General features: G+C 30.9%; 1 protein-coding gene across 2 annotated transcripts in view; it reads right to left on the bottom strand.

Moving 5' to 3' along the window:
* Positions 1-314: 314 nt before the first annotated feature.
* LOC132732051 (GRIP1-associated protein 1-like) overlaps positions 315-15,723 on the bottom strand; it is a 46,904-nt gene continuing 31,495 nt past the window's right edge. For both annotated transcript variants that reach the window (XM_060718398.1, XM_060718397.1), the window contains 2 exons: positions 15,192-15,349; positions 315-6,835 (listed from right to left, as the gene is read on the bottom strand). In XM_060718398.1, the coding sequence (XP_060574381.1) occupies positions 6,650-6,835; positions 15,192-15,349 (344 nt within the window). In that variant the 3' untranslated portion in view covers positions 315-6,649. The remainder of the gene's footprint in view (positions 6,836-15,191; positions 15,350-15,723) is intronic.

Consider the following 15,723-nt stretch of genomic DNA (forward strand, 5'->3'; position numbering starts at 1 on the left):
GAGAATCTTTAGATGTCATTATTAAGCTATTTGTGTGTAAATTTAGCATTTAAACATTTTAAGCTAAAATAAAGTTATATCCTGGCTTTGGAAAGGGTATTTGGAGAATCAAGTATTGTTACTTCTCTCGCTACAAGGAATTTATGCAGGCTTGAGTAGGGTCTATAAATCTGGACCTGACTTGTATAACTAGCAATGTCCCCAACCACTCACAATTTTGTTATAATAATTTTTTATACTAATGGACTTGGAAACACTTTGTTATATAATGCTTATATTCAAATGGTAAGAAATTGAGAAGACCAAAGTCAATAAAAAAGTATCATGTTTTTATTGAATGATAACCAATACCATTTATATCTTTAATAATTATAATAGTAACATTTCATAGACATATACACAATCAATAAAACTAAATAACAAATGATAAAATGAGTATTAACAATAACTAAAACAGATATGACATGAATGTTAGTTTTGTGATGAATATTTCAAAATTAATAGTTCGGTTTTAAGCTTCAGTCTGCTGGTGTTTACAAAAATACCATTGCCGTCAATGCAGACAATGCCAGCAGATCCATGCCACCTGATCATGATCGGTTCTGTTCACTATTAGGTCAGTACATATTTGAAATGTTTCCCTAAAAATGATAAATGATTTCATCCAGACTGACAATTGGACAGGTCCAGTTATGATATTTAGCGAGGTAAGTGTTATAGAGTTACAATTATATAGTTTCTTTCCAGCACCACTGATATAATGCCCCCTGGTGACCCTCCTTGCATTATTTTTAAGTAGAAATAGGCAAAGTACAATAACCATGCATTGAAATCTGATTCAAAGTAAGGGACCCTTACCTACGATGCACTATAGACCTGATTAAACATATAATGACACTGAAATAACAAACAAAATACAAGACTAAATAAGTCAATAAGTCACAATATGCTTGCTTTATGTAAATAATTTCAGTAGTTTAGCACCAGATTTACAGTATTTATTTTTATTCACATACAGATTGGCAAATATATAATGAATGTTCTTGGATTCCGAAGGAAAACTATTCTAATTTACTGCAGTTACCTTAATATCATTATTTCTAAGCAGTGGAGGACGAATTACGTTAAAAGTGTTTTTCTCAAACAATCTGTCATGGCAATACACGTGGAATGACAATGGGTTGAAGTTGCAATCCTGAGGTATGATGCCTTAGCACTTTCTTTACTGAACTCATCAGGTGGGCTTTGTAATTATTTGTGAACTTTGACACTACATATCTTTAATGACTTAAAATATAATGCAGAAATGTCCAGTTTCTAAAAACAATGACAAAAATACTTTCTTTAGAATAATATTATTTCTCAGTAAAGAATGAACATATAATTATCCTACTCAGACAAAAATAAAGTAAAACTTGAAAACCTTTTTAACATATATTTCTATATATAAGATTTGTGAAAAATAAATACAGAAACCTGTCCTATGATCTCAAACCTAACTATGTACTGCATTCTCTTACAACAATAAATATCAGATCTGACAATAAAAATATTTCAACATTAATATAAAACACTTCTGGTAGAGTCAAAAGCTTAATAACTACCAAAATCATTGACTCTTATGTAGGAAACACTTATATTTATATTATTCTAAATCTAGTGAATAGTTTATGGAAATCAGGTTGTGGTAAAATATAAATTTAGATTTAACCCTTTACCTGCTGGAAGCTAAATTGATAAGCCTTTGCCTCCAGTATAGAGCCAGGCTAGCCTGCAGGAACCTGAATCAATTAGTCTTTGTACCAGGCTAGCCTGCTGGAACCTGAATCAATTAGCCTTTGTACCAGGCTAGCCTGCTGGAACCTGAATCAATTAGCCTTTGTACCAGGCTAGCCTGCTGGAACCTGAATCAATTAGCCTTTGTACCAGGCTAGCCTGCTGGAACCTGAATCAAAGCCTTTGTACCAGGCTAGCCTGCTGGAACCTGAATCAATTAGCCTTTGTACCAGGCTAGCCTGCTGGAACCTGAATCAATTAGCCTTTGTACCAGGCTAGCCTGCTGGAACCTGAATCAATTAGCCTTTGTACCAGGCTAGCTATAGCATTTGTACCATCTTCTATAAAGATCTTTTAATAAATAATATATTAAAATGGTAGAACAATTTCAATATATAGATTTTACATTATGGTAGGAAAGATTGAACAGGTTATATAATGTTAATTGCTCAATTTTTATATTTTGATGAGGAAAATCCTGAGAATGGGCTGTTCCAAATTCAATGGACTGTTCCAAATTCAAAGTAGGGCAAACCCCATTACACAAATTCACCAGGTCAAGTTTCCTTTTAAAATATTAGCACTTCCTGAAATAACCAAAGATATGAAACCACTTATAGCAATAATGCCCCCACAAAATTACTGAAAATAAATTAAATATGCTAATAAACTAAGTGGAAATAGCCAGAGTTTATAAAAGAGATAAAGAACCTTAGAATAGCAACATCTTCTATTAATATCTTTTAATAAATAATATATTAAAACTAGAAATAGAAAGGTCAAATTAAGTCAGTTCACGTGATTATTACACTAGGTAAACCATAAAAAACATAATAAATTGTCATGTGGAAATGTTTCCCATGAGTATGTAGAGAAAGTGTGAAATGTAAAAAAGATAAGTTCAATGTGAGACGATATAAATGTCAAGCAGACTGAGCTACTTAAAGACTTTAATATATTCTATTTAAGTGGCTTATTTACTGCATTATTAAACCACACTTAGAACATTTTCTCAATATAGATCTGAAATTATGGTAGAACAATTTCAATATATAAATTTTACATATGGTAGGAAAGTTTCTAAATATAGATCTTACATTATGGTTACTTCCATGAAAATGGTAGACCACATAAAAATGAATCAAATAAAATTATTTTTCTATGTACAAAGATTTATGATAACACCAATATGGAATGTATAACAAAGTATTTATCTTTTCCATGGACAGATTGTATGAATCAAAACCTATTCATCTTACATCTAATGAAAATGAGATGTATATTATAAGAAAGAATCATTTTTATTCACAATCAGTCACAGTAGACTTTGTAAATTTACAAAATGATCATAGAGGCAAAGGTGAAAATTGTAACAATATAAATTTCTCTGGATAGCAAAACAGGTCTTAAAACAATCTAAACTACATGTGTTTGTTTATGGTTATACTAATTCACCTTAATTTGAGCAGGAAATAAACTGAAGCAAATATTAAATTATTGAGCAGTAAAAACTAATTCTACATTGCACCATAAAAAATTTCATAAATATTCTCACTAAACTCAATTTCTTGTTACCTAATAACAAATTCCCAAGATTACTCAAACTAAAAGAAGGGTTGTATTTTGTTCCTGGTAAAAAATTATTTGATATAAAGTGTACTCCTTGAGTCAAAAATCTTACTGCTTGATCACAAAAGTTATAATTATAAGTTTTATTATAAATGGCTCTTTGTCGTACGTTTTTGGTGATTTTTCAAATAAAATATTCATTTTCAAGTCAAAAAGCTTTATGGTCTTGTAACCATATTTATCAGGTCAAAATCTTAAAGTTTATGGTGAAAACAAAATTTAATCATGTGAAAAAGCTTATTTGTGACATCACTTAGTAAAATGCCATATAATTTAAATAAAATCAAATTGTCTAGCAAATAAAAGCAAAAAAATGGTCTAGCCAAGAAAGCGGAGTATAAATAAATATCTCAGGATCTAATTCACAATGTTAATTTATTCAAATATAACAATAAAACCTAATTATGCACTTGTTTCATTATTGTGCGCTTTGATCTATTATTGCAAAATATATCAATTCAGTCTCATTTCTGTTTGAAATATTTTGTTTTTGTTTTGTATTTTTTCAAACATAAAATTAAGCAAATTTTTGGCATAATTTAGGATAATATCTGACATCTCATAATGAAAATGGACCATGAATTCTAGAAAAACAAACAGTTATCATGATATGGCATGTATAAACAACTTGGCACATTGAGAGAATGACATGAATGATCTACCAAACATTAAATTCCTATTCATAAAATCCTCCTAATTACCAAGATCTGATAAACAATAATCAAGGTAAATTTCTTGACCTTGAATCTGTAATTCAAACATTTCATATAAATACAAAATGTCAATTTAATCATTAATATTTCTGTTATGGAAAATATCAACATTATTTCTTTTATTATTTGGATAATCAAATATAAGATCGAATTTCTGGATATGCAAACTAGTTTTTAATATTTTATTATATGTTTTAACAATCAAATTTTCCATTTAAGTTTATTATTTCTCTTACTACTTTAAAAAGGCAAAATCATCAACAGAAGTTAACAGTAAGTGATCTCTTTAATAATTCAGCAAGGCTAAAAGATAAATTAAAGGTTTAGCAAAACATTGTTTACCTAAATCATTTTCTAGATTCATTAAATTAAGACACTGCTGTGCTAATTTCCATAAGGAAGTAACCCGCAGTAATTTGTTAAAATCTGTACCAGCTGCAAAAAAAAATTGCAGTGTCTGATTTTATGATATAATCAATTAACTGACATAAAAAAAACTGATGACTCATCATCTGAATTTATATTTTATTAAAGGGACTCCACTGAGTTGTTTCTTTTAACATGAACCAAATGGAGATATTTTTCTTTTTTAAGATTTAATATACCATGTTTGAAATCAAGCTTTTAAATATGTATAAACTATAAAAGGCAGTGCTGATCTTAAATTTTGCCAAGGAAACCATTAAACCATAGTCACATGAATAAAAAGCATTATTCTTCTGTAAAGGTGTAGTTATTGTGTATATCTAAAAGAAAAACTTTATCCATATGCCTAAGCCTATTCCAGGACATTTAAAAAATAAAATTACCTTGGATAAAAAATGGCTTTTTTTCTCACCTTACATATACATCATTAAGTACAAAAATAAAAAATTGACATACCTGAAGTACAGATATAAAGCAAAATGAAAGATTCTTACAAAGAAATAAAATAAACATAATATCACCAGATTGTGTAGAAATAAGCAGAATATATCACCATCTTTAAGGCAACATGAGCTATTGCAAGCTTAATAAAAGAATCAAAATTACAACATCAATTCAACACAGCGACAATAATAAAAAATATTGACAATCCAAATATACTATTAATTGTTCTTGAAATTAAAAAAGAAAAATCCTTTCAGAAGAAACCCAACAGTACAAGAATCAAGATTTTATAGTTAACAAAAACATGTGATATGATGGGAATCTAGATAAGTGTGTTACAAAAAGAGGAGCCATACTTTAAGCTGCATGCCTTCAGATGAGCTAAAATATTTCAAGAAATCAAACTTGAGAAAAATGAACTATGATATAAAGAAAAGTAAAAAGATTCAAGAGTCAAGTAATAATTTACATGTTATGTGCAATTAATGACTGAGTTTGCATTGTTTATCACCATATTATTTCTTCGTGACAAAGCAGTAAGGCCTATTTTTGCATATTTTGACCTATTATTAGTAAATTACATGTACTGTATGTGTCATTTGCAATGTAAAAACTACTTTCTTTGTTCACTTCACAATATTTTACTTTAAAATACATTTTCATTTTTTTTTTCATGACATTTATCATGAATATGAAGGCATGCAGCTTTAAAGTTACCAGTAAAAACAGCAGTTAGTTTGATAACTGTATCAGCTAAACATGTCAAATGGAATGGCTCTGCATTGAGTTTGGAAATATCCAATGTTACTTTAATAGATTTCAGTATCAAGAGTTAAAAATAGCCACCACCTTGAGTTAATTCTGATGAATCATTCTTATTCTATTATGTTCCTAGATTATATAACCATGTGAGAAAAAATTTTTTTAAGTAAATTAATGCATTAAAGATGTAAATCTCTCACACCCCCACAAAAAAACTTAAATAATAGCACAATATTAAACAAACAATTATTTTTAATAATCAGATTATCAAGTCTCCATATAATTAATGAGTTTTATTTTCAATGATAATTTGGAAAATTGTCTAATTATAATAATGTTGCATTCTTTGGTTCATAGAATAAGTGAATCATTTATAAAACATGACAGTTTTATTCTTATTGAGTGTAAATAACATTCAACCCTTTAGTACAACTGTGTTACTGTGAATTCACGAAATTTCATGGACATGAAATTTCATGGTTTTGTCACCAAAAAAAACCCCACTTTCATGGGTTTTTAAATCTGTGGACTGTTTATTTTTCCAGTGGGTAAAATGTAAATAACGTGATGCAAAATAATCTTACAGCAAATGAAATGAAAATTTTGTCTAATCTTAAAATTGTGGATTGACCTATACACTAAAAACCATGAAAATTAGTGCCCCAATGAATAATAATGATTTTGGGGTATTTGGAATATGCCATGATGCTTTATGATGTTTGTGTATATTGTTGACATTAAAACTGTCAGAAACAAGTATATTATGTAATATCACATGTATGGCATTCTGTGGACGATAGGAATGACCAGTGTCCCATTGTCTCTGTGTGACGAATAGAGAGCTCAACCTCACTTCTCTCTGAACAACTTCACCACGCCATTTCAACCCTTTACAAGTCTCATGATACAGCGCCATTCACAGTAGAGCACTTTATACTGTCTGTCTGTCCGTCCGTATTATTAGAACAATTAGAACTGTCCTGTTTTGGTGTTATGGAATTTTGTTCACTGTTTTTCACTCTTGCATCTACATGGTGTGGCAACTTACTCAGTCTTACAACTTCCTGTGACATAGTTTCTAAATCCTGAAATATAGAACATATTTATCACCATGGAAAAAACACAGTCCTAAAATTCTGTAAATTGCAATGTGATTATCAATATTCTAAAAATCCTAAAATTGTGACATCTCATTTATTTGGAAATAGACAGTGTACATGTATATTAGCCTTACTAATTCTGTGTGAACGGTTTGACCCATTTTAAAGACTTTTTTTTTCATACAGTCAAAAAAGACATTCCCCGTCCAAAATAATACAAATGTCTCTTTCAAAAATTTGATTAGTTTGATTAAGTGTACATGTGACATAAAAAAGTCTTTAAAAGAAGCATTATGTATATATTGCTAAGGATTTTTTTTCATGTGAGGAAGCTATCCAGTCAGATTCAGGAATTCTGATGGTTTTACTTTTAGATGCCTGGTTGTGCCTGATTTAATGCATGGTGTGGCAACTGATGTCTTCCTGCATTAAAGCTGGAAAGTCTTCATATGACCTTTACAATATTGGAGTGATATAAAACTCAACCAAAAAACAATGAACTATACATTACACAACATTCCAGTAAAGTAGCCTCTAAAAACTTAAACCAAAATCAATATAGAATGAAAGTTTTGATGAAAGCATCCATCTACTATAATAAAAGATATGTGTGGGAGGCACCAAAAACAATTTCAAGAAATAAACCTCTTCCTTTCGACCAAGCAAACAATAATAAAACCCTTGAAAAAACCACTTAACTTCCCACTGCTGGAATCTATGGTGTTACGTAAAACAATAACTGATAAATATTCCACTTTTTTCTCCCCTGCGAGACAACAGCATTCAAATTGCGAGAAGATTTTTGTAAGAAATCTGCACTCGTGAAGAGAAACGGAAAAAAAAGAAGGGTTGTAAAGTTTACGAGCATTTTCTTATCACATTTATTAGAAGAGATAAAAGTTTCATAGTACGAGATGAATCATTGTCAATCAATAGTTACTGTAGAGAGTAAATAAAGGTCAAGACGATGAATAATTCTTCATCTCTAAACTCATTCATATTTACCTAATTGCCATGAAAAATATTTCATCAATTATCTGAATTGGACAGTTGCTTTATAGATGGCATCTTGTCACATTTATCATGATTTTATGTACAAGTTTTTTAGAAAGATTTTGTCCAGTTCTCATTTTCCTTATTTGGTAAAAATAAGGAAAAAACAAGAGTATATATACAGTCAACTATCGTTATCTCGACATCGCTTTTCTCGATATTTCGTTATCTCGATGAAATTTTGAAAGTCCCGATTTAATTCCTTCTTTATCTATATTGGAAATATTTGTTTATCTCAATATTTTTATTTCGATATTTTCAGTACATGTATATGTCTTTGACTGATAAAGCCATTTTACAATTTCAGTCTGTATACTTATACATGTATAAACAAAATTCCTATTATATGAAGCTATAAAAGTATGCAATGACCTTCAAGTTACAGACCTTACCTATTTAAAGGTTGCAAGAATATTTGTGCTTTTTGTGTAAACCCAGACTATCTTCTATATTTGTATAAAGCCAGGCATCATTTACATTTGTGTAAAGCCAGACTAGCTTGCACCTTTGTGTAAAACCAGACTAGGTCACACATTTGTGTAAATCTAGCCTATTAGGCACATTTTGTGTAAAGTTAGGTTTGCTTGCACCTTTGTGTGAAGCCAGACTAGCTTATACATTTGTGTAAATCAAAATAAGCTTTTTGTAATGCCATACAAGCTCACACATTTGTGTAAAAAATCCAGATATGTTCGCACATTTGTGCAAAGCCAGTTAAGCTAACACATTTGTGTAAAGCAAGGCTATTTTCAACATTTGTGAAAAGCCAAACTAGCTTGTAGTGTCAGATTAGCATGCACATCTTTGTAAAGCCAGACTAGTCTCCAAATTTGTGTAATGAAAGACAAGCTTCCACATTTGTGTAAAACTAGGTTAGCTTCCACATATATGTAAATCCAGCCTAGCTTCCTCATTTGTCAGATTGTATAGCTTCAATATTGTGCAAAACCAGGCTATCATTAACATTTTTGAAAAGTCAAACTAACTTTCAATGCCAGACTAGCTTCTACATTTGTGTAAGGCCAGGCAGTTTTACATATTTGTGTTAAGTCAAGCTAGCTTCCACATTTGGTTAAAGTCAAACTGGCTGCAAGACATTTGTTCAAAGCCACACTAAATCAGACATTTATGTAAAGCTGGACTAGCTAAATATTTGTTAAAAACCAGACGTTATTGCACATTTGTGTAAAGTCAGCTTAGCTTCCATGTTTGTGTAAAGTTGGACTAGCTCAACATTTGTGTACAGCCACGCCATGCTAGCACCCATATTTGTGCAATGCCAACTCAGCTTCCATGATGATATATTTTTGTAAAATCTATGGTATATAAATTCCATATTTATATCTTTATTTTTAGGAGAAACTAGATTATGATTCATATAAAAGATATAGATCTGTGTATATTTGGCATGTCTGGATTTTATGAAATTATTAACTTGTGATAAGACTAAATGAACCCAAAGGACTTGATAGTACATCAAGATGAAGCTCATGTATTTATTGATTGTAGATTTTCAATAATCAGATATGGTTTATTTGTATAATTAGATTGTGAAGCTAATAACAACTTAAGTTGCAAAAGTTCATAAAAAAGTAAGGCATGTCAAAAGTTGAGTCAGCTATTAATAAAAAGTCAGCTAAAGGATTATACAGTTTAGATAAGTTTTAGATAAGAAACAGCATTATATCTTTTTCATGTAAAGATGATTGTGAGACTACTGCAGTTGTTTTACATAGGCAAAGAAGGAAAATTTAGACAAGTGCAGAAAATTTTCATAAACTTATTAACAAGTAATTTGATAATAAAATTTCTTTCTTTTTCTTTTTCTATTGGGTTTTATTGTTGCACCCACACAGTATAGGTCAACTTTCCAGTTTTTAGTTTTCAGCGGAAATACGGGTGTCTGTGATAAAAACACATAGTGAGGTATACTCGGTAATACACCAATATAGTGAAAACATTGTTTCAGGGTGGTTTATCCGGATATCCTTCCTGGTTATTTATCGAATCTTTCTCGAGATTGTTCGACCGCTGATTGATTTGGTGGTGATGTTGTGAAACAATATTGCAACGATAGCGTTTCTATACTTTCACTATTTCATTTGCATTTAAAGTCATAATGAATTGATACAGTTTTCGAATATTTATAAAGAACTTAAAATTCACTCATTTTGGACACAAGTCAATCAACACGCTAAATAGATTAACTTTTATAAAACCAGCTTAACTTGTTACAAACATAATCATCATTATGACACGCGCTATTGAGCAATTATCGTCCAGTTTGTGTTTTTCACACGTCTGAAGGGAACAGATGAACGAAAACTATTAGTCGAGATAAACAAAGGATAATAGTGTGAAAATAACTGTTGGGGCTGAAATTTTACATCGAGATACGTGTACATCTAACTTTATGAATAATCACTACATGACTGGTAAGCATTTTATATACAATGCAAAAGTTAAATAAATCATTCTGTATTTGTAGATACATTTTTTTCTTTATTGTTCAAATCACATGAAGCAGCAACTGCAACATTGTATTGAAAATTGAAATTACAATCCCCATGGTACCCTCATTGTACTGTCAGAATGAGCTTACAATACACGTCTAGACAGTTTTGTTGCATCACAAATTTAATCAAACTACCAATAAAGTCATGTTTAATTTACATTAAGTATATAATAATCAGATTTAGTATGACAGGTATTTCAGGAGGTATATAATGGTCTGGTAATGTTAAGTGCCAGTTTGTATATATATGGGGGTATATTAGTAGGGAGAGACCTAACATGTGTTCCCCCATTCTATTATCAGTACTAACCAGGCTTTCAGCAAGAAATATATGATATGTCAATTAGTAGTAAAAAACTAATGATATTTCACAAATACATGACAGCACTTGAACTAACTTCTTTGTAGTTAAAAAATTGCCTGCTCTCTTTTACAAACAAGAGCTGTCACAGGAGACAGCGAAGCTTGACTAATAAAATACAGGACGCAGTAAGGAGGACAAAACTATGAAAGAAAAATCAATTATGTATAAATATGTATTAAGTTATAGTAAAAAATAATATTTGTTAACATAAATTCCAAGATCAAGGGGAATAATTCTAGAAATAGTCATGCTAGAGTTATGGACCTTGTCACACAACATTTGAGTAATGATAAGAAATATATATTTGAAGTTTGAAGTAGATACCTTAAAAAGTAAAGAAGTTATTTTCTTATATTTCTTAAAGAAAATCCTAAGTTCAAAGAGAGATAAATGTGTAAATATTGCTTCAAGAGTTATGAACATTGTCACATAAAATGTAATTGATGATAAGGAATAAGTATTTGAAGTTTGAGGTAGATACCTTTAAAAATAAAAAAGTTATAATAAAAAATAACATTTTTCTAGTAAAAAATCTAAGTTTATAGGGAGATAATTCTTGCAATATTGGTGCTAGAGTTATGAACCTTGTCACATAAGATGTGGATGATGATAATGTAAATATATTTGAAGTATGAAGTTGATCCCTTTAGAAGTAAATAAGTAACAGTAAAAAATAATATTTTTTATGGAAAATTCTAAGTTCAAAGGGAGATAAATCTGAAAATATTGGTGCTAGAGTTATGAACCTTGTCACATAAGATGGGGATGATGATAACGTAAATATATTTGAAGTATGAGGTTGATCACTTAAGAAATAAAGAAGAAACAGTAAGAAATAGTACTTTTTGAAGAAAATTTTAAGTACAAGGGGAGATAAATCTGAAAATATTGGTGCTAGAGTTAAGAACCTTGTCACATAAGATGGGGATGATGATAAGGTACATTTATTTGAAGTATGAGGTTGATCCCATAAGAAATAAAGAAGTAACAGTAAAAAATAGTATTTTTGAAGGAAAATTCTAAGTTCAAGGGGAGATAAATCTGAAAATATTGGTGCTAGAGTTATGAACCTTGTCACATAAGATGTGGTTGATGATAAGGAACATATATTTGAAGTTTGAAGTTGATACCTTAAGATATGACAAAGTTATAGTGAGAAATATTTTACTGCACCAAAACTTTAATCTAAAATCTGGACGCGGACGCCGACGCAGGGGCGAGTAGGACAGCTCTCCATATACTTCGTATAGTCAAGCTAAAAAATCATACCACAAAGGTATTTACTGTTAATATTTTCAGATCAAAGGGAGGTAAATGAGGTAATTATCTAATTTTTGATTTCTCATTCTGCAGCTACCTTTCAGTTACATAGTTGATCATTTATATAATTTAAAGTGAGAACAATGGCAAACATGATTGCAAAGTGGCGGCATGGCTGACTGGTTAACGCGTCAGACTAGTAATCTAATGATCGCTAGCCGCATGGGTTTAAGTCCCATCAGGAGTTAGTCGTTGTTTCCTTGAGCAAGAAGCTTTACACTCCTTGCTCAGTACTGGCTGGTTCCAGGAACAGATATGAAAGTGTGACTATAAGCTTATAATTTCCTACACAATCAAACTGAAATAAATTCTGTACCAACCAAATATGATAGTACCTGAAATATCACTATACACATTATCATGATAATAACTTGGTACCCTTTTTTTTAGTTGGTTTTTACGTCTCAACAACACAGTTGAGGTCATATGTGGATTTTTTAGTTTTATTGGTGAAAGAAGACCTCAGGCACCCATCCCTGAATTATTTCAAGCATGAAAGGGCACCTAAGTAGAACCACACATGTTGCATAAGCTAGCTTGATGATTTCTTCACAAGAAAGAATCCAAAGTCCCTGGCAGGATTTGAACCAACAGCAGTGAGTGGCTTAAGTCCCTGTCATGATTTGAAACGACAGCAGTGGATGTCAAGTGATTTGAACTCAAAGATCTTAACAACTCGGCCATAGACACACGTATCAGCCATTAACAATAAAATATTACATGAAATAAAAGCTGACCAGTCATTGAACCATCCCCATTACACAGAGTAAATTTTTTTTATACATGAACAAGAAAGCTTTAGCTACCATTTCAATGAGTGTTTTTGGTTTAAACATTTAAAAACACAATGAGGAAAGGGTCTACATTATCTGAACATAACCAGTAGCTGTGCAACAACATGCTCTAAACTGCACTGGGATATACAGCCATCTGCTATTATAATACATACTGCAATACATTGACTGTTATTGAAAAAACATTATCAAACTAAAGTTTTTATATTTGATAAATGATAAATATTGTAAACATTTTAATCTAAATAATAGGTCAATGTTTATAACATTTTAGTCTTTATCTGACAGCAAAATGTGCATTTATCATAAAAGGGTTTGGTATCTATTGGTTGAAGTTGCATAGCAATATAAAGGTATATTGTTGTATCACTAAAAACCAGTGAGGCTGGCATATTATGAAAATATCATCATAACCACAGGTAGGTAAAATCTGGCTAAGGGAAATCTATTTCAGTATAAACATATATAATCAAAGGGAAGTAACTGTACCTATCCTAAAAACAAAAAGTTGTTTAGCTATGCTTTTGTACAAACAATGATATCATTTTCTGTGATAATTACAAATCTCTTAAATTTATCAAAAGTAAGCATACAAAATGAAGCGTTTAGTATGGACCAATAGCAGTCACATCTACTGACTTCCTAATATGTAAATGGGAAAGGCTCTTTAAAACATCAGTAATTCAATATTATTTATAATTTTTGTAACTGAATAATCAATATTGATTTTTTTTCTCTTGACTAATAAGACATGTTAAAAAATTATAGTCATAAAGATAGACTAGAACACAAATCCTGGCTGGAAGGTGCAGACCCCCCCCCCCCCCAAAGGACTCTAATCACCTTTGTGTTATCAGAAAAATAAGGACAGTGATAATACCAATTATGGTTTTGAGTGGAAATGACAATTTGAAGTTCATACAGCAACTTTCCAACTTTGTTGATGAAGACAGACCTCGGGTTTATTATGTACATTACTTTAGATACATGAAGCACCTGATGTAGAACCTAAAACCGTAGTAACTGTAAGCTGAACAATTTCCTAACATGAAATCATTCAAAGTCCCTTGGAGGATTCAAAACAACAGACATTAGATGCAAGTGATTCAATGTCACCCAAAACCAGAGACATAGATAACAGAGATAGGCTACTTCCTAGCCAGTTAAAATATCACGCGTGCCTACTAAACCAAAAACTTGTAGCAAGTAAAACTTTTTAACCAGATATCAAAATCGGTAAAATAATACATTTTCTGAAAGCTTATGCATTTGTCTATGGCTGCAGGTAAAAATATTTACAGTTCCCATTTATATAAATGTTGTATCATTTTTTAAAGAGAACTACTTAATATTTTTTGTTACAAAACTATTCATATGATAAAAAACTGGCTCAGTGGGTATGTTCTGCCATGTTTTTCAAAGTGAAAGGCATGGAAAGTTACCAATATTTTAACATGCAGCCATAGATGAAAGATTTACCTTTCAAATGGTATATAATATTGAAGGATCATATGTACATCCATTAATTAAGTTTTATTTGCTACAAAATGCCTAATTTTCCACTTTTTTATAGGCATGAGTGATATTTCAATGGAGTATATAGGAGCTGCTTATCTCTGTTATCTATGTCTCTGCCAAAACTAACCACTTGGTTATAGAGGCACTCTTCTTAAGTGATTGAAATACTTTTACAAGTAGATATTCTCGCATGTTGAAAAGTTAGCAAATGTAAAATTCCAAACATTTCGTGTGAGGAAATATTCGGTTTGTTTGTTTTGTTAGATTGGGTTTTACGTCACACCGGCACAGTATAGGTCATTTGGAGAGGCTCCAGCTTTACTGATGGAGGAAGACCTCAGGTGCCCTTCCCTGCATTATTTTAGGCACCTGAGTAGAACCACTGACATTCCGTAAGCTAGCTGGAAAGCTTCCTCACATGAAAGAATCCAAAGTCCCTGTCAGGATTCGAACCCACAGAGAAAATAATAGCGGAAGGTGGAAGGGTAGAATTTAATGACAGGTTGGTTGATATTTATGCTTGAGGAAATTTTAGTGACTTTTGTCAATCTACAAAATTCAAAATTTCCATGTCGCTAGCTCCACCACTTATACAGTACTCATGGACTGTTGGAGTTAACACAACAAGTATAAATTGTTGTAGATGTAGATCTTTGGGAATAATTTCCTTTTTTAACATATCTCTGAGTCATAACACCTGTTATGAAAAGTGATTTTTGTACTTATTTTGAATAAGTTCAGATTGAAAAATAAAACAGTTAAAATAGAATACAATACCTTTTGTAAATGCATGTTTTTGGTGAGTGTTTCCTCAAGCATATTTTGAAGTTTTTTATTCATTTCACGAAGTCCGTGTTCATCGGTTTTATTGACTAGATCTAAAACTTTTTTAAACGTAATTTTGTCATCTGGCTGACTATTGTTGTGTTTCATATCTGAAAGAAAGAAAAAAATTATGATTTAAATATATTATCATTAATGCTTAGATTCTTAATGGCAATTTAATCTACCCTCTCAATCAGTGCAGACTTATGTCAGGCAACACACCTGTACTGTCTACAAAATTGTTTACACTGTTTGTTATTCAGTCAGTCCATATTGAAATTTGTTCTAAAAATTACCAATGGTTTTGTTCAGATTGAAAAATAGACGAGTCCATAAGATTTTTAATGTTAGTTATGCTAACAGGCTTTCTAATAGCCCTGAATTAAAAACCAGTATTAACAACTTCTCCACAAATACTAACCCAACTTGATTTCTTTGTATTTATAAATGATACATAAAAGTTATGGGCCTAAACAAATAAACA

This window comes from Ruditapes philippinarum, unplaced genomic scaffold, assembly GCF_026571515.1.
Source record: "Ruditapes philippinarum isolate M1 unplaced genomic scaffold, ASM2657151v2 ctg2926_1_1_1_1, whole genome shotgun sequence".
NCBI lineage: Eukaryota > Metazoa > Mollusca > Bivalvia > Venerida > Veneridae > Ruditapes > Ruditapes philippinarum.